Source organism: Heterodontus francisci, chromosome 8 (assembly GCF_036365525.1).
Source record: "Heterodontus francisci isolate sHetFra1 chromosome 8, sHetFra1.hap1, whole genome shotgun sequence".
Taxonomy (NCBI): domain Eukaryota; kingdom Metazoa; phylum Chordata; class Chondrichthyes; order Heterodontiformes; family Heterodontidae; genus Heterodontus; species Heterodontus francisci.
In genome coordinates, this window is record NC_090378.1 from 65630088 (window position 1) to 65647794 (window position 17707).

The 17707-nt window shown below is 41.7% G+C and overlaps 1 protein-coding gene across 2 annotated transcripts in view; it reads left to right on the top strand.

Annotated features, from left to right (window-relative positions):
- Positions 1 to 11818, top strand: part of ankrd13c (ankyrin repeat domain 13C) — a 119519-nt gene extending 107701 nt beyond the window's left edge. For both annotated transcript variants that reach the window (XM_068037249.1, XM_068037250.1), the window contains exon 13: positions 9902 to 11818. In XM_068037249.1, the coding sequence (XP_067893350.1) occupies positions 9902 to 10032 (131 nt within the window). In that variant the 3' untranslated portion in view covers positions 10033 to 11818. The remainder of the gene's footprint in view (positions 1 to 9901) is intronic.
- Positions 11819 to 17707: the final 5889 nt, after the last annotated feature.

The following is a 17707-nucleotide window of genomic DNA, read 5'->3' on the forward strand; positions in this document are numbered from 1 at the left end:
TTTTTGACAACCTCACAATATCCCGTGTTATCCAAGCTTCCCGAAACTTGCCAAACTTGTCTTTCTTCCTCACAGGAACATGCTGGTCCTGGATTCTAATCAGCTGACGTTTGAAAGACTCCCACATGTCAGATGTTGATTTACCCTCAAACAGCCGCCCACAATCTAAATTCTTCAGTTCCTACCTAATATTGTTATAATTAGCCTTCCCCCAATTTAGCACCTTCACCCGAGGACAACTCTTATCCTTATCCACAAGTATCTTAAAACTTATGGAATTATGGTCACTGCTCCCGAAATACTCCCCCACTGAAACTTCGACCACCTGGCCGGGCTCATTCCCCAATACCAGGTCCAGAATGGCCCCATCCCTAGTTGGACTATCTACATACTGTTTCAAGAAGCCCTCCTGGATGCTCCTCACAAATTCTGCCCCATCCAAGCCTCTAGCACTAAGTGAGTCCCAGTCAATATTGGGGAAGTTAAAATCACCCACCACTACAACCCTGTTACCTTTACATCTTTCCAAAATCTGTCTACATATCTGCTCCTCTACCTCCCGCTGGCTGTCGGGAGGCCTGTAGTAAACCCCCAACATCGTGACTGCATCCTTCCTATTCCTGAGCTCCACCCATATTGCCTCGCTGCATGACCCCTCCGAGGTGTCCTCCCGCAGTACAGCTGTGATATTCTCCTTAACCAGTAATGCAACTCCCCCACCCCTTTTACATCCCCCTCTATGCCGCCTGAAGCTTCTAAAGCCTGGAACATTTAGCTGCCAATCCTGCCCTTCCCTCAACCAAGTCTCTGTAATAGCAACAACATCATATTTCCAAGTACTAATCCAAGCTCTAAGTTCATCTGCCTTACCTGTTATACTTCTCGCATTGAAACAAATGAACTTCAGACCACCAGTCCCGCTGTGCTCAGCAACATCTCCCTGCCTGCTCTTCCTCTTAGTCCTACTGGCCTTATTTACTATGTCCTCCTCATTTACTTCACTAGCTGTCGTACTGCTCTGGTTCCCACCCCCCTGCCACACTCGTTTAAACCCTCCCGAGTGACGCTAGCAAACCTTGCAGCCAGGATATTAGTGCCCTTCCAGTTTAGATGTAACCCGTCCTTCTTGTACACGTCCCATCTGTCCCTGAAGAGAGCCCAATGGTCCAGATATCTGAAACCCTCCCTTCTACACCAGCTGCTCAGCCACATGTTTCGCTGCACTATCTTCCTATCTCTAGCCTCACTGGCACGTGGCACAGGGAGTAATCCAGAGATTACAACCCTAGAGGTCCTGTTTTTTTAACTTACTACCTAACTCCCCAAACTCCCCCTGCAGGACCTCATCACTCTTCCTGCCTATGTCATTGGTACCGATGTGTACCAGAACCTCTGGCTGTTCACCCTCCCCCTTCAGAATGCCCTCTGTCCGTTCAGAGACATCTTTGACCCTGGCACCAGGGAGGCAACATACCTTCCTGGAGTCTCTTTCATGTCCACAGAAGTGCCTATCTGTGCCCCTGACTATAGAGTCCCCTATAACTATTGCTCTTCTGCTCTTTGTCCCTCCCTGCTGAACAACAGTGCCAGCCGTGGTGCCACTGCTCTGGCTGCTGCTGTTTTCCCCTGATAGGCCATCCCCCCAACAGTATCCAAAACGGTATACTTGTTAGAGAGGGGGATAGCCACAGGGGATTCCTGCACTGACTGCCTGCCCCTTCTAGCGGTCACCCATCTATCTGCCTGCACCTTGGGTGTAACCACTTCTCTAAAACTCCTGTCTGTGACGCTTTCCGCCACTTGCATGCTCCTAAGTGCATCCAGTTGCCGCTCCAACCGATCCATGCTGTCTGTGAGGAGCTGCAACTGGGTACACTTCCTGTAGATGTAGTCGCCCGGAACGCTGGAAGCATCACGGACTTCCCACATCTCACAGGTGAAGCACTTCACCCCTCTAACCATCACTAATTAGTTAATTGATGTAAAATAAATAAATACTTATTAAATCCGTACTAAATTATGATACACTTAACTATATGGTCCCTAGTGCTAGATTTCTACAATAAATATTAAATGCTGTCTAAATATAGTAATCTCCTCCTTCTGGTTTAGTTACTCTACTTATTAATTAGTTAATTAGTGTTTTAATCAATTCTTATCAGTTTTATTTTCAAATTCGGTACAGATTCCCTACCAGCCAATCAGGTCACAGCTTTCCTGTGATGTCACTTTTTCAGTTTTTTTTCCCCCACCCGAGGTAACTTACCGGTCCGGAACTCCGCCCTCCGAGTCTGCTCCGAGAATCCCCGAGGTAAGTTTTTTTTTATATGCTCACCGTTCCGGAACTCTGCCCTCCGAGTCTGCTCCGAGAATCCCCGAGGTAAGTTTTTTTTTATATGCTCACCGTTCCGGAACTCTGCCCTCTGAGTCTGCTCCGAGAATCCCCGAGGTAAGTTTTTTTTTATATACTTACTGGTCTGGATATACTTGCATGGGAGGCAGTACAACAAAGGTTCACAAAATTGGTCCCTGGCATGAAGGGGTCGTTGTCCTATGATGAGAGGCTGAACAAATTGGGCCTACATTCTTTTGAGTTTAGAAAAATGAGAAGCGATCACATTGAAACATACAAGATTCTGAAGGGCCTGGATAGGGTAGACGCAGAGATTTTTTTACCCTGGTCGGGGAATCTAAAAAACAGGGGCACAATCTCAGGATAAGGGGTTGATCATTCAGGACTGAGATGAGTAGAAATTACTTCACTCAAAGGGTTGTGAATCTTTGGAATTCCCTACCTCAGAGGGTTGTGGATGCTCCATTATTGAATACATTTAAGGCTTGGATAGACAGATTTTTAGTGTCTCATGGAATTGAGGGATATGGCGAGCGGGCGGGATAGTGGAGTTGAAGCCTAAGATCAGCCATGATGCCATGATCGTATTGAATGGCAGAGCAGGCTCAATGGACAATATGGCCTACTGCTCCTATTTCTTGTGTTCTTTAATACATTATATACAGAATTTGCCTTGTGTTACAACCAATATTACTGCAAAAGCTTTGAGATATTATCAAAGCCCACCAGGTTTAACAGCCAAAGTTATCTCAACCATGAGATATGTTACTGGTTTGGAGAACAGTGATGTTTTGTGTAATGTATCAAAATACAGTAATTCTGTCCTTTGTTTCAGGCTTGTTTTCTCAAGTTTAAATCTTTATTTGTGAGCAGAGTTATTAGTAGACAGAAAAATACAGCCTCTTGCTTATATATTATATAACAGGACAGAAATAATTTTGAGATATAGTTTATTAACTGATGCATGGAAGTAATGTCACTGCTGTGCTGATGTTCAGGACAATTTGACTTGGTCAGTTTACAATATTGTTACGACCGCGACAGGAGCAACGCACTGTCAGTTTAGTCCCGTCACTCCGTAGGTCGCAGCATATTATTAAGCTTTCACACCAAATTGGAAAACAGCCAAATTAAACACTCTAGTAACCCCAGAATGAAACAGACAAAACCAGGTATCTTTAGACAACAACAAATTAACTATTTATTAAAAAAACTAAATCTTAAACACTATTATAAACCTATGTCTAAAGATCTTATAACTTCTTATTTTAATCTAACTCCCGCATTCTCACACACACTCAAAAACTAACAGTTAATTGGTTTTAAAAGTGGAGTTTTTAAAAATTAGCTGTCTCTTAAGAATAAATAAAATAAGTGTTTTTGTAGGTTACGTGATGGATGCGGTCTTCTAATGTGAAAAAATAATCAAAGCTCACCTGAAGTCTTCAAGTGGATTTGATGAAAATAGTCCTTCAGTAGATAGGCATTCAACTCTTCGGCTGCAGCAAGCATTAAATAGTTCTTTGAACGATGAGCACAGCAATACAAATGGTTTCTTGGAAAATCAGTCTTTTCTTTACTTACGGAACTAACTGGCTTGTAGCTCCTTGTAGAATTTTTGCTGGGAGGAAAAAGAAAGCTTTCTTCTCTTCAGTATGCTTCGCTGGATAATATCTCAGAACTAACTGGTTTCAGCCAGTTTCTCCCAGTTCCCCACACAGGCAAGTGGAAATATTACCATGTGACCTCTCTTTCTCCTGCTGTTGCCCAGGATAACAAAAGTACAGCTGTGGCACACTGTGTCTCCAGAACCTTCTCTCCCTTAAAGATGCACTGTTTTTACCAATGTCTTAAAGGCACACACACTGTTCTTAATCTGAGGAGAAAAATAATTACAAGTCCTTGACAATATCCTCTTTCTGATTTCTGCAGCCACCTTTGAACTTTTAGTTGCCTTGCGTCCAGGAGGCAGGGCATGAAACTCCAGGAAATTTTCTCTTTGCAAATAAGTTAGTCAGAATGATAGATTTGAGCAGAGGTGCCATTTGACACATCTAGTATATCATTGTATGTGTGTTTCCACATTCCTTGTACTCCAGTCCTGCACAAATGAGAAGGTGGGGTGGAGCTGATGTGGTTTTTACTTGCAGGAAAACTTCAGAATAACATTAGAAACAGAACACACAAATATATTGGTTAGTAAGTATCCAGTATTATTAATACATAAAACATTTAACTTTACATCATTGTTTAGCTGATTCCAAAGAATAGAAATCCAGGTTGTAAGTGATAAAATACGCATTTGTCATCATCACGGACAGGCTCTTTACCATTTCCAAGATGCAGCATAGATGAACTGAGAAAATATACAAAATTAACCATGCTTTCCCTGCTCCCCAGTGCTCTAAGAGGTAAAAATGCTTTTGAGTGTAACACTTTTATGTTTAGGCTCTGAATTTGATGTTACCACCTCACCTGATTTCACCTGGGGCAACTGTTGCATTTCAGTTGATTCAAGAATCTTCATTTCGTGCAGTCGGTGGGAGCACAGTGCGAGACACTAGCCAAAGTTCACATTCTTGACCGTAGTGGGGAGGGACGTGTGGAGGGGAAAATTGAGAGAGATGATTGAGCATGAGACTGGGTACAGGTATAAAGCCATCTCCATAGTTGAATAGCATCCTTACACTTCCTGATGTGGCTGCACAAAGAATAGCCACTTACGACTTATCAGAGAGCAGCTGGTTACCTGTTGAAGGATAGCCCAGCAGGATTCAGTGGCTTCAGGAGACCAGACGAAAATGGGGAACTACTATTTTCAAGCCACCAAACAGCAGATTGTATTTTTCTTCAGTATGTGTATCTAATATTGGCAGATGTTATATATTTTCAGATATACAGATTATCTTAAAAATAATGTGTGCTTCTCATCTCGTATATCTAATCTCCAGTCTGACACTAACCAACACATTCACTGACCAAACAGTAATTAAACTTTGAATGACCTGAACACAATTTACTTACGACATTAAACTTTGTGGTCTTAGTGATTTACCTCCACCTTAGCAAAAAAATACATTATGCATTACTTGATAAAACACTGCAGCATCTGTACAGTGGACCTTTATTTTGTCCTTATAAACAGCATATCATCTGTTACCATGAGCAATGCCATGGAAGATACTAAAGATTTTTTTAAAGATAATTCAGGACCAGACTTTGTCGGAGAAGTTCTGATTGCTGTTCATAATGTCTCTTCCCTCTTACCTATTCTGGTTTTCTGTTGTAAAATAATTCAAACCTGCTGTCCCAAATTTATTTTTTTTATTATTCATTCATGGGAATGGGGCTTTGTTGGCATAGCTAGCATTTATTGCCCATCCCTAATTCCCTTGAGAAGGTGGTGATGAGCCACCTTCTTGAACCATTGCAGTCCATATGGGGTAGGTACACCCACAGTACTGTTAGGGAGAAAGTTCCAGATTTTAACCCAGCAACAGTGAAGAAATGGCAATATAGTTCCAAGTCAGGATGGTGTGTGACTTGGAGGGTATTTGCAGCTGGTGGTGTTCCCATGCGCCTACTGCCCTCGTCCCTCTAAGTGGTAGAAGCCATGGGTTTGTAAGGTGCTGTTGAAGGAGCCTTGGCAAGTTTCTGCATTGCATCTTATATATGGTACATATATACCATAGGGAGTGAATGTTTAAGGAGGTGGATGGGGTGCCAGTCAAGCAAGCTGCTTTGTCCTGGATGGTGTTGAGTTTCTTGAGTATTGGAGCAACTTTGATCTAGGCATGTGGGGAGTTTTCCATCACATCTCTAACTTTTGTAGATAGTGGACAGGCTTTGGGGAGTTATGAGGTGTTACTGCAGAATTCCCAGGCTCTGACCTCTTTAGCCACAGTATTTATATGGCTGGTCCAGTTAAGTTTCTGCTCAGTGGTGACTCCCAGAATGTGATGGTAGGAAACTAAACAGTGGTAAATCCGTTGAATGTCAAGAAAAGTTGGCTAGATTCTCTCCTTTCTTGGAGATGGTCATTGCCTGTCATCTGTTTGGCATGAATGTTATGTGCCACTTGTTAGCCCAATCCTGAATGTTGTCCAGGTCTTGCATGCAGTCAAGGACTACTTCATTTTCTGAGGAGTTGCAAATGGAACTGAACACTACAATCATCAGCGAACATCCCCACTTCTGACCTTATGATGAAGGGGAGTTCATCGTTGAAACTTAACTGGACCAGTCATATAAATATTGTGGCTACGAGAGCAGGTAAGAGGCTTGGAATTCACCCCCTGACTCCCCAGTGCCTGTCCACCATCTACAAGGCACAAGTCAGGAGTGTGATGGAATACTCTCCACTTGCCTGAATGGGTGCAGCTCCAACAACACTCAAGAAACTCGACACCATCCAGGACAAAGCAGCCCACTTGATTGACACCCCATCCACCACCTTAAACCTTCATTTCCTCCACCACTGACGCACAGTGGCAGCAGTGTGTACCATATATAAGATGCACTGCAGCAACTCGCCAGGTCTCCTTCGACAGCACCTTCTAAACCCTCGACCTCTACCACCTAGAAGGACAAGAGCAGCAGACGCATGGGAACACCACACACCATCCTGACTTGTAACTATATTGCCATTCCTTCACTGTTGCTGGTCAAAGATCTGGAACTCACTTCCTGACAGTACTTTGGGTGTTCCAACAACAAATGGACTGCAGCAGTTCAAGAAGGCAGCTCACCACCACCTTCTCAAGGGCAATTAAGGATGGGCAATAAATGCTGGCCCTGACATGATGCTCACGTCCCATAAAATAATTTTTTTTAAAGCTGAAGATGTTTGAGTCTAGGACACTACGCTGAGGAACTCCTGCAGCGATGTCCTGGGGCTGAGATGTTTGTCCTCCAACAAGCACAACCATCTTCCTTTCTGCTAGGTATGACTCCAGCCAGTGGACAGTTTTCCCTCTGATTCCCATTGGCTTTAATTTTACTGAGGCTCTGATGCCACACTTGGTGAAATGCTGTCTTGATGTCACGAACAATCACTCTCACCTCACCTCTGGAATTCAGCTCTTTTGTCCATGTTTGGACCAAGGTAGTAATGAGCTCTGGAGCCAAGGTCTCCTGGAGGAGCCCAAATTGGGCATTGATGAGCAGGCTATTGGTGAGGAAGTACCACTTGATAGCACTGTTGACAACACCTCCCCTCACTTTGCCGATGATTGATTGAGTGTATACTGATGGGGCAGCAATTGGCCAGATTGGATTTGTCCTGCATTTTGTGGATAGGACACCAGGGAAATTTTCCACTTTGTCGGGTAGATACCAGTGTTGTAACAGTACTGGAACAGCTTGGCTGGAAGCTTGGCTAGTTCTGGAACACAATTCTTCAGCACAGTGGCCAGGATGCTGTTAGACCCATAGCCTTTGCTGTTTCCAGTGCTGTTTCTTGATGTCACATGAAGTGAATCTAACTGGCTGAAGTCTGGCATCTATGATGGTGGGGACCTCAGGAGGAGGCCAAAATGAATCATCCACTTGGCACTTCAGGCTGAAGATGGTTGCAAATGCATCAGCCTTTTTTTTGCACTCAGTGGGCTCTGCCATCATTAAGAAGGTTACTTTCTCTAGCTTAATCATTTGAAGCTCAAGAGATTGTGGTGAGGTAGAGCTGGGTGTTGTCAGTATGTTTACGGAACCTTAATGTGTTTTCAGCTGATGGCGCCGAGGGGCACGGTGTAGATGAAAAATAGGGGGCCAAGGATAGATCTTTGGGGCTCTCGAAAAGTAATTGTGTGGGAGTGAGAAGAGAAGCCATTGCAGTTGAATCTCTGCTTATGACTGGATAGAAAAGAATGAAACCAGGCAAGTGCAGTCCCATACAGCTGGCTATGACAGGAAACGTTGGTGGAGGATGATGTGGCAAACTGTGTAAAAGGCTGCAGACCGGTTTGAGAGAATGTGTAAGGCATACTTTACCATGATCACTGTCATGTAGAATGTCATTTACCACTTGGATATCTGCAGTTTCAGTACTGTGGTGGGACAGAAGCCTGATTGGAGGGATACAAACATGGAGTTCCAGGGAAAGATGGGCACAGATTTAAGAGGTGACAGCATATTCAAGGGTTTTGGAGATGAGGTGGTAGTTTTCAAGGACAAACAAGGCTGGGTTTTTTTGAGGATAAGGGTGATGATAGATTTGGTGGGGAGGGGGACAGTACCTGAGGAGAGAGACCCATTAACAATATCAGTTAACATGGGAATGAGGAAGTAATTTGGTGGGAATAGGGTTGAGGGAGCAGGAGATGGTTTACCCCTTTCTTCAAGGGACCTGAAAATAGCTATCAATCAAGTTGCTACCTTGAGGGGAGAGACTACCCTTTGATATATCTATCTGGCTAAGCCCTACACTATGCAAATAGCAGAGACAATCGGAATAGCTGAATGCTGTACTGAGCCATCTTCTTAAATGTCATAATTTTCATATTGTATACAATTGTCTTCCCTCTGAAGAACTAACTAACCCTTCAATTACTATTTCAATCAGACTGGTTCCATGCTGCTGGCTTTTTTTTAATACTGTGTGCAGTCTTAGAAGTTATCCCCATATCTGTTGAATCTAGCATTAGTTATAAGTTTGAAAATGCAATTTGCCATTGGTAAACAAATTAGATTTTCTTTTTTTCAAAAGAAAGGTGAACTTTTTGATGTCTTTACATATCCATTAGGTCAGGCCTCACTCCCTGCTTAGCTATTTGCTGATGCAATTGATGGAGAATCAATCCACTGGGTCCTGAAGCGGACTTGTGAAAACTTTTGGACCAGCTCACAATCTGATCCAGAATTATTGTACGCAGCAGAGACCAGATCACTATTTAAGAATCGCTTAAATAGATGGGTGAAGGAAAAGAGGATAAAGTAATAAGGGAACAAAGTGGGCATATGACGGGATTAGGATTACTGATTGTTCATCTCCTGAACATTCTAGAAATAATGAAAGAAGGGGTGTTCTGCTTGTGTAATACTAGTATACAGTGATAATGGGAAAATGGTGATTCATGTGACTTCAGCACTCAGTCACTCCATGATCTCATTCACACCATTAAAATGTGTAAGCATCTAAGATAACCCTGAGCAGAGGTCAGATGCCTCCTTTCAAAGTGAGAGGAAAGGTTCACAATCTGTGCACCAAGTGGTATGGGAGAATATTGCCTGCTCATCCCCGCATCTCTGAAATGGTACCCCACGTAGGAACAAAAGTTCATAATTTTAGTCTCCTACATTTGGTTTAAAATAATATTTTGCTCACTGCATTGCTATTCCCATTTAAAAGGCATCAATTATTACAAAACCAATTGATTTGTATACAAAATAGTAATATAGAAATAATTTGGTTGCCCTTAAAACATTTCATATTTACCAAACATTCTGGTAGAAGTGAACAATTTAAGCAATCTCAATCTGGAACATTTTACTGCAATGTATGATGGTGTATCATCGACCTGCACTAATCCGATTGTGTTTCTTATTGTCTAGACATGCCTGTGTTTCCAACCATCACTGCCACTGTGACATTTCAGGAATTCCGCTATGACGGGTTTAACGAATCTATCTTCAATATTCCAAGTGACTATAGCGAAGACCCCAGCCGGTTCCCTGAACTTTGATTTGACTGCCTGGTTATTGTGGGACTAAGAGAAAAATATGTTAGGTGCTGTGTGCTCTTTTTTTTCCTCATCCAAGAGTTTGACTTCTTTCTTCCTTGATGATCCAAAGATATCATTTGGAGAAACTCTGGAACATTCCTAAATGGAAGAATGGAAAGTCTTACAGAAATAGATTATACAGCTTTTTTCTTTGATTTGGATAAATTCCTTTATTAAATTCCTTACCTTCAATTCAAGATGTTCTATTTGCAAAGTAATCCATTAAGAACTTCAGCTTTTTCATGAAAATGTACGTCCATATATCAATGATTAAATAATTTGGTTGCTAGAAAATTAGAAGGAAGGGATTTTGCTGTAATTCACCTTCAAGTAATTGACTAAATGAAAAGAGACAAAATATTACAGCATACATACCAGTTAATTACTAAAAAGCCAAATTGACTCAGTTTTTTATAAAATTGGTATGCTGTTGATATTTTGATATTTATTTTTGGGGTACTTATTCAGTGTCTTAATATTTTCAAAACACTATTTTATTAGTGCTACATTTAGTTTTACAAGTGTTGGCAAAAAGAGAAAGCTAGTTTCTGAAGAGGTAACCCACAAAGTGCAGGAGGCAGCATTTATTGTGCTGATTGTATGATGGTTGTTCAGAAAGGTAAAGGTTAATGTTCTGCAGTTTCACGTTAAGTTAAATCTTATGTTTTAATTAGCATTACATGATTCTAAAAGGGAATTTTTTTTTGAACGTAATTGAAAAATTACTGTATAAACATGATTGTGCATACACAGTTATCAGCAAGGTTTCAAAGTGGTGATACTCACATATGGGATATTAGAAATATCCCATTGCTTCAACTGGAATTGCATGGAACTTCCAGTAAGACCTTGAGGTCTGTTTGGCTGTAGTGTAGTACTGCATTGTTTAGCCATGCCTGATGATGATTTATCCTTCTATCTGGTGAGAAAACAAGTGACCAAAAGTGGCCAGTCAGTTCCTGTTGAATATGATGATTCCTAACCTTTTCCACGTGGAAAAGACTTGTTCTTTGTGTCAAATAAACAGCTAGACTGCAGCTGATGCAAACATTGTCACACTCAGAATTCACAATCTACACAGTTTTAAAGTGTTTTTTGTATAAAACAGAGTTTAAAAACTAATATAATATCCCCCAAAATTTTTGAAATACTATTCATTAAGCATTAGCTTTTTGGTGAACAGAATTGTTCGTTTAATGAATGCACTGTATATAACTACACAGACATTTTTCTTTCAAAAAAAAATCCTACTCCTTTTTAACTTTAATGCTTGTATAACCATGTTTAAAGTCGAAGTAGGACGATCCAAGTGAGAACTGTCTGAAGGCTACCTCACTCGTGGAACAGAGTAATGTGACTCATTAATAGCCCGAGTTACGTGACATTTCTTTCTTGTAATTGATTTAATCGTCTTACTCATGATAGCTGACCTTGTAAGGTTTGCAGTTCCCTTTAAGTATTAAACATAGTCAGTCAAGTGCGGGGAGTTTTAATCTCTTTGAAGAAAAGTTGGATAAAATTAACATTTCGCAAATTATCGGAATCTTTCCTCTAGGCCAACAAAACTGGGAGCATGAAGCAATAGGGATGTCAAGATATGAAAGTGCTAAATTGGATAAATAGAATTTTAAAAAGAAAATGTATCTTATAAATATATCAATATCTTGTGGTATTGGTATGATGAAAAACTAGCATAAAATTGTTTACCAAATGTGCTTTGTACAAATAAATATAGTTCAGAACCCTGCGCATTTGTGCTTGCTTTCTTTACATTGTTTTTAGGAATTTTATAAAGACTGAAAAATTTAGCATAAGATTAGTAACCATTGTTACTATTAACTGAATAATTTGAACAAGTCTTTATGATTCATTTTGATTGAGTGATTTTCATTTAAGTCAAATTGTATTTTCCTATTTGTATTTACCATTAAAAATAATATAATTAGATTTGCCTGTTGCTGCTTTTTACTTAATTAAACTTGAGTAACTTGATGCATATAGAAAGTTGATACCTGGTGTCACAGAATGGTTTAACCTAGTTTGTATCCATAATTGGTTATCACACTGACTTATTGGTCTCAGCCATGTTACTGTGGAGAAGCACTGAGTGGATGATAGATGGCTTTCCCATTAGTAGAGATGACAGTATAAAATCACCATGCAGCTAATCATGTGCACCTATTTGCAGACACTTCAAGGAGCATAAGCAACAACTTAGAAATGAATCATTGTACTTGTTTTATTGGGTGTGGATCTAGTATGTGACAGGGAGGGTAGAGAAAATAACATGAAAAGTAAACAAGTCAGTACTCGCACCAAAAGTAGGAGGGGAAAAAGAGACCTTTTGTTTAAAGTTGTGACAACCGTTGTTTTATTTAGAATTCTCTAGTTATAAAGTGTAGATTTGGCCTTGTGATTTCCTGTTTTGAGTTTCTATTATCAACCAAATTTATTGGGGGTCAGGGAGGAGGAAAGGGGAGGTTGGAGGTAATGAGTGATGGAGAGAAAATCCAGATAAATCTACTGGAACCGCCCACCGACTCCCACAGCTACCTGACTACACTTTCTCACATCCTGCCTCCTGTAAGGACTCCATTCCATTCTCCCAGTTTCTTGTCTCTGTCGCATCTGTTCTGATGATGCAACTTTCCACAACAGCGTTTCCGATAGGTCTTTTTTCCTCAACCGAGGATTCCCCCCACCACTGTGGTTGACTGGGCCCTTGACCATGTCTGACCCATTTCTCGCACTTCTGCCCTCACCCCTTCCACTCCCTCCCAGAACTGTAACAGGGTTCCCCTTGTCCTCACATTCCACCTCACCAGCCACCACAGAACACATTTTCCCCTCCCCTCTCCTGTCAACATTGCGAAGGGATTGTTCCCTCTGCGACACACTGGTGCATTCCTCAATCACCACTGACACCTCTTTCTCTTCCCATGGCACTTTCCCATTCAATTTCAGGAGGTGTAACACCTGCCCTTTTACTTTCTCCTCATCATCCAAGGCCCCAAACACTCCTTCCAGGTGAAGCAGCAATTTACTTGTACTTCCAATTTAGTATACTGTACAGTTGCTGACAATGCAGCGGTCTCTAAGTTGGGGTGACCAAACGCAGATTGGGTGACTGCTTTGCAGAACACCTGTGCTCAGTCTGCAAGCATGACCCTGAGCTTCTGGTTGCTTGCGATTGTAATTCACTACCCTGATCTCACCCTCACATTTCTGTCCTTTGCCTGCTGTACTGTTCAAGTGAAGCTCACGCAAGCTCGAGGAGCAGCACCTTATCTTCTGATTAGTCACTCTACAGCCCTCTGGACTCAACATTAAGTTCAACAAATTCAAACTATGACTGCCATTTTGATTGTTTCTTTTTTAAACCAGTCTCAAACTTGTTTTCCATGTTTTTGCTTTTGTTTATCATTCTGCCAATAACACTCTGGACAAATGCTGTGTCTTTTACTATGGCTACTACTATTTATTTTGTCTTTTATTGCATGACATCTTTGTCATTTAATCTCTTTTGCTTTCCAGCCCATCACAGACCTTCCCTTTTGTTCTTCCCCTCTTTCCACCACCCAACCTTTCATTTACTCAAAGACTGTTATATTTCTAACCTTTGCCAGTTCTGATGAAAAGTCACAGACCTGAAATGCTAACTGATCATCTTTCCACAGATGCTGCCAGACCTGCTGTGTATTTCCAGCACTTCCTGTTTTTATTTTCTATACTTCTGACACAGTTCATAATTTCCACAAACTCGAAAGGGTGGAAAAAATATATGCCCCCATGTCAATAAAAAAGCAAAAGATTATTACAAGCTGCAAAAGAACTACTTTCCAGGTTACTTGGGCATTGTAATATTGTCAGGTTTTATAAATTCTTTTTAATGTGGAATCTAAGTCCAGGTTTAATTGTTTTGTGTGCTGTATTATTCTCCCACAAGTTATATCAAAGGTGGAAAATTAATTACAATTCTGAGAAAACTATGATCTCTCACACATGAAATATAATTCTATGGTTAATCACCAGTGGTTTATTGTTCAAGTATGGTATTCACAAACTGGGTTTTTCTAGATAACTGTGGTCTTGAAAATGGTTTCTGAAGATATCAAAACATAATCAGTGACATATACAGGATTTTTCTTAATGTATTGTTGGAATAAATAATCTGGACGTGCTTTTCATTTTGGTGTTTAAATCCTCCTTTCCTGGAACAAATTACTGTATTTTTTATTCTCCTTGGATGTGATGGTTGCTGGCAAGGCCAGCATTTGTTGCCCTTCCCTAATTGCCCTTGAGAAGGCGATGGTGAGCCGCCATCGTGAACTGCTGCAGTCCATCCGGTGTAGCTACGCCCACAGTTAGGAAGGGAGTTCCAGGTCTTTGACCCAGCTACAGTGAAGCAACGGCGATACAGACCCAAGTCAGGATGATGTGTGACTTGGAGGGTAACTTGCAGGTGGTGGTGTTCCCATGCATCTACCCTTATCCTTCTAGGTGGTAGAGGTCAAGGGTTTGGCAGCTTTTTAAAAATGTGTCTGGCCTACTGATGGAGGGAAAGTCATGGATGAAGTAGCTGAAGATAGTTGGTCCTAGGACATTACCTTTGAATCATTCCTTTGGCCTGTGTGAATGGGCTTCCTAATGTAGCTGAGTCAAGCACCTATTTGGGCAGACTTGAGACAGACATTCTGACAACACCTCTCATCCATCTTAGCTCATGTGAGATTATCATGGCCTATCTGTGTCTTGGAGGACGCTTATGTTAGTTCTTTTGTCCTTCCACTTGATTCACCAGATTCTACTAAGCCAGTAGTAATAATGTTGTTCTAAGGCCTTGCTATGGTGCCTAAGTTGTCCAAGCTTCAGCACTACAAAGAAGCAAGGATAGAACCACTGCCCAATAGACTTTGAGTTTAGTATTGGGTCTGATGACACGATTCTCAAAAAAGCGAGTACATAATTCACCATAGGCTGAGCTAGCACATTGGATTCAGCGGTGTACCTCTTCAACAATGTCAGCTTTTTGGGATAGATAGGTTCCAAGATACAGGGAGTTAGGGCTATTTTCTAGCACTTCACAATGAATTTCCACTGAAGGAGTTGGATTTGATAAATTTGGTGTGGGTGGCTCGAGGACTTTGGTCTTCCTGGTGTTCAAGGCAAGTCCCATGCTCCCATAGGCTTCGGTGAATAAGTCAACCATCTGTTGCAGTTCTTCAGAGTAATCACTAACTTGTGTGACATCAGCATACTGTAGTTCTATTATAGAAGTTGTTTTGGTTTTGTTCAATGGTTGAAGTCCCAAGTGACCTTATAGATGCCATGATTACCACAATCTTCAAAAAAGGAGACAAATCGAACTGCAGCAAGTACAGGAGCATTGCATTGCTCTAAATTGTGGAAAATGTCCTATCTGTGATACTTCTTAATTGTCACTCACCAATTGCAGAGGTCTTTCCAAGAGTCCCAGTGGGGCTTCCAACCCAGCAGAAGAACAGCATGCCAACTTCAGGAAAAATGTAGAGAGAACATCCCTTCGTACGTGGCTTTTTAACTATCTCGCAAAAGCCTTCAGTGAATTGAATTGCCCTTTGGAAGATGCTACAGGGATATGGATGCCCAGCTAAGTTCACAAACATCACCCGTCTCCTACATGACAATATGCAAATATCCATCCCCATCAAACAGGCAGCAAATGGGGGTATATCATTGCACCAATATTCAGCATCTTGCTTGCAGCAACACTGCAGCTAACTACTGACAGGCTCCTCCCAGGTGTGATAACTTAATGCACTAATGGTAAACTCTTTTTATATTTTATCCTTGGGCTATACATCAACTTACATAAAAAGTGATAGCAAGTTCGTTGGAGTGTAATGAGAAAATGCAAAAGGGAGATGCTACAGTGTTAGCATAATTATAGTGTACCAAGTTTACATAGGCAGTTATAAATGAGGACATAGACATCTGCAATGAAAAAGTTTGCACGTGTGGTTTAAAAGCATAACCACCGGAAGTAAGGTTTTGTAGGCAGTAGGTGTGCAGATAGAAAGCTTTTAATCAAGAATTCTAGACCCTCCTGCAGACAGTATGCCTTTCCAATTAACAGATAACACTATTTTGCTTTCTTTCTTCCCACAGTAATTACTTTACACTTAGATAAAACATTAACTCTTATTGCATTTTCCTCATTAATTGCCCTGACTTCTATTTTGGAACATCTGCAAATGGAGGGATTTTGTTTACCAAAAACTCATCCAATTGGTTAACATCAATTCATTACATTTTCAGATCCAGTATAACATTTTAATTCTCTGTCATGTATGTATTAATGTTTGTGTCACTGATTGGCTGTAATCTCACATTTGTAAAATAGGAACAAATCAAATAGGAATGGGTGGGGAAAAAAACTAATGACGTCAAAACAATTAAGCTATGTGTGCGTCTGCCATAGAAGCCATGGGCTTGAGATCATGGGGCTTCCCAGAGATAAGTATTAAAAGAAGCCCCCAGAGGTTAGCAGACTGCAGCTACCAATCTAGATGGGTATTGTTATCAGCTGTCTGTGGAGAAAACAGTCTGCCTGAAAATTGCATTCCTTTTGAGTATTTTGGGAGTGGATGGGAGCAAACCTTACTGGTAAGTTTTATTCTCCCGCGTGGTAGTGGCGGCGGGCGAAGAAAATGGTGAAATAAAAACAAGAAATGCTGGAAATACTCAGCAGGTCTGGCAGCATCTGTGGAGAGAGAAGCAGAGTTAACGTTTCAGGTCAGTGACCCTTATTGAAGAAAATGGTGAGCCTTGCGCACGTTGGCTGATCTGCATATACCGGGTGGTCCAACCCCCCAATCACATGGTGAGGGCAGGCGCTGACGCCGGCAACAGCACCAGCTGCCTCTGCACAGGTGCCGGTGCCATTTTTTAAAGGGCTGCCAAACCTGCACAGTTGACGCCTGTACCCCCCCAAAAACACTGAATTGATTTTTGGCCCGTTACCCCCACCCACAATATAAAGAAAATAAATGGCTGCTCTGTTTCCCCCCCCCACCAAAAACTTGCATTTAATATATGACCTTTCAACCCCCCAATTGCAAAAATGCAGAGGTCATCCCTTCCCCCACCCACCCCCCCACTTCCCCTACTCTACACGTGCAGATTTGATCCCCCCCTCCCCCCCAACTACACCAAAAATCCTAAATTCCCCACTTTGCTGGTACCAGATTTCTATCTCTTCCCTCCATCTAGCACAGCAGAGGTTTCCAATCTTTTGTTGCTAAGCCCCTATGGCGATTCATGTTCTAACAAATGCCCCCTCTTTCTAAGAAACACTATTTTTGCACAATAGTCCAGATTTAGCTGAAAACAAGGGCTGAATTTTGTTGACCGCCTGACTGCGGGTTCCGTGGCAGAGGGGCTGGAAGAACGCTGAGGCAGCAGCCTGTCGTGGAGCCCGATCTTCGCTGTGGTGGCAAGGCTCTGTGGCGGCCCACCCCACAGATTGGCGAATGGAACCAACTTTAAATATTTAAATAAAGGACACGAATAAATGAACAGACCTTTCACTGCGATCTTGCTGGCTGTCTGCAATTTTGCATGCGGCGGCCAGCACACATGCACCTTCACTTTCCCG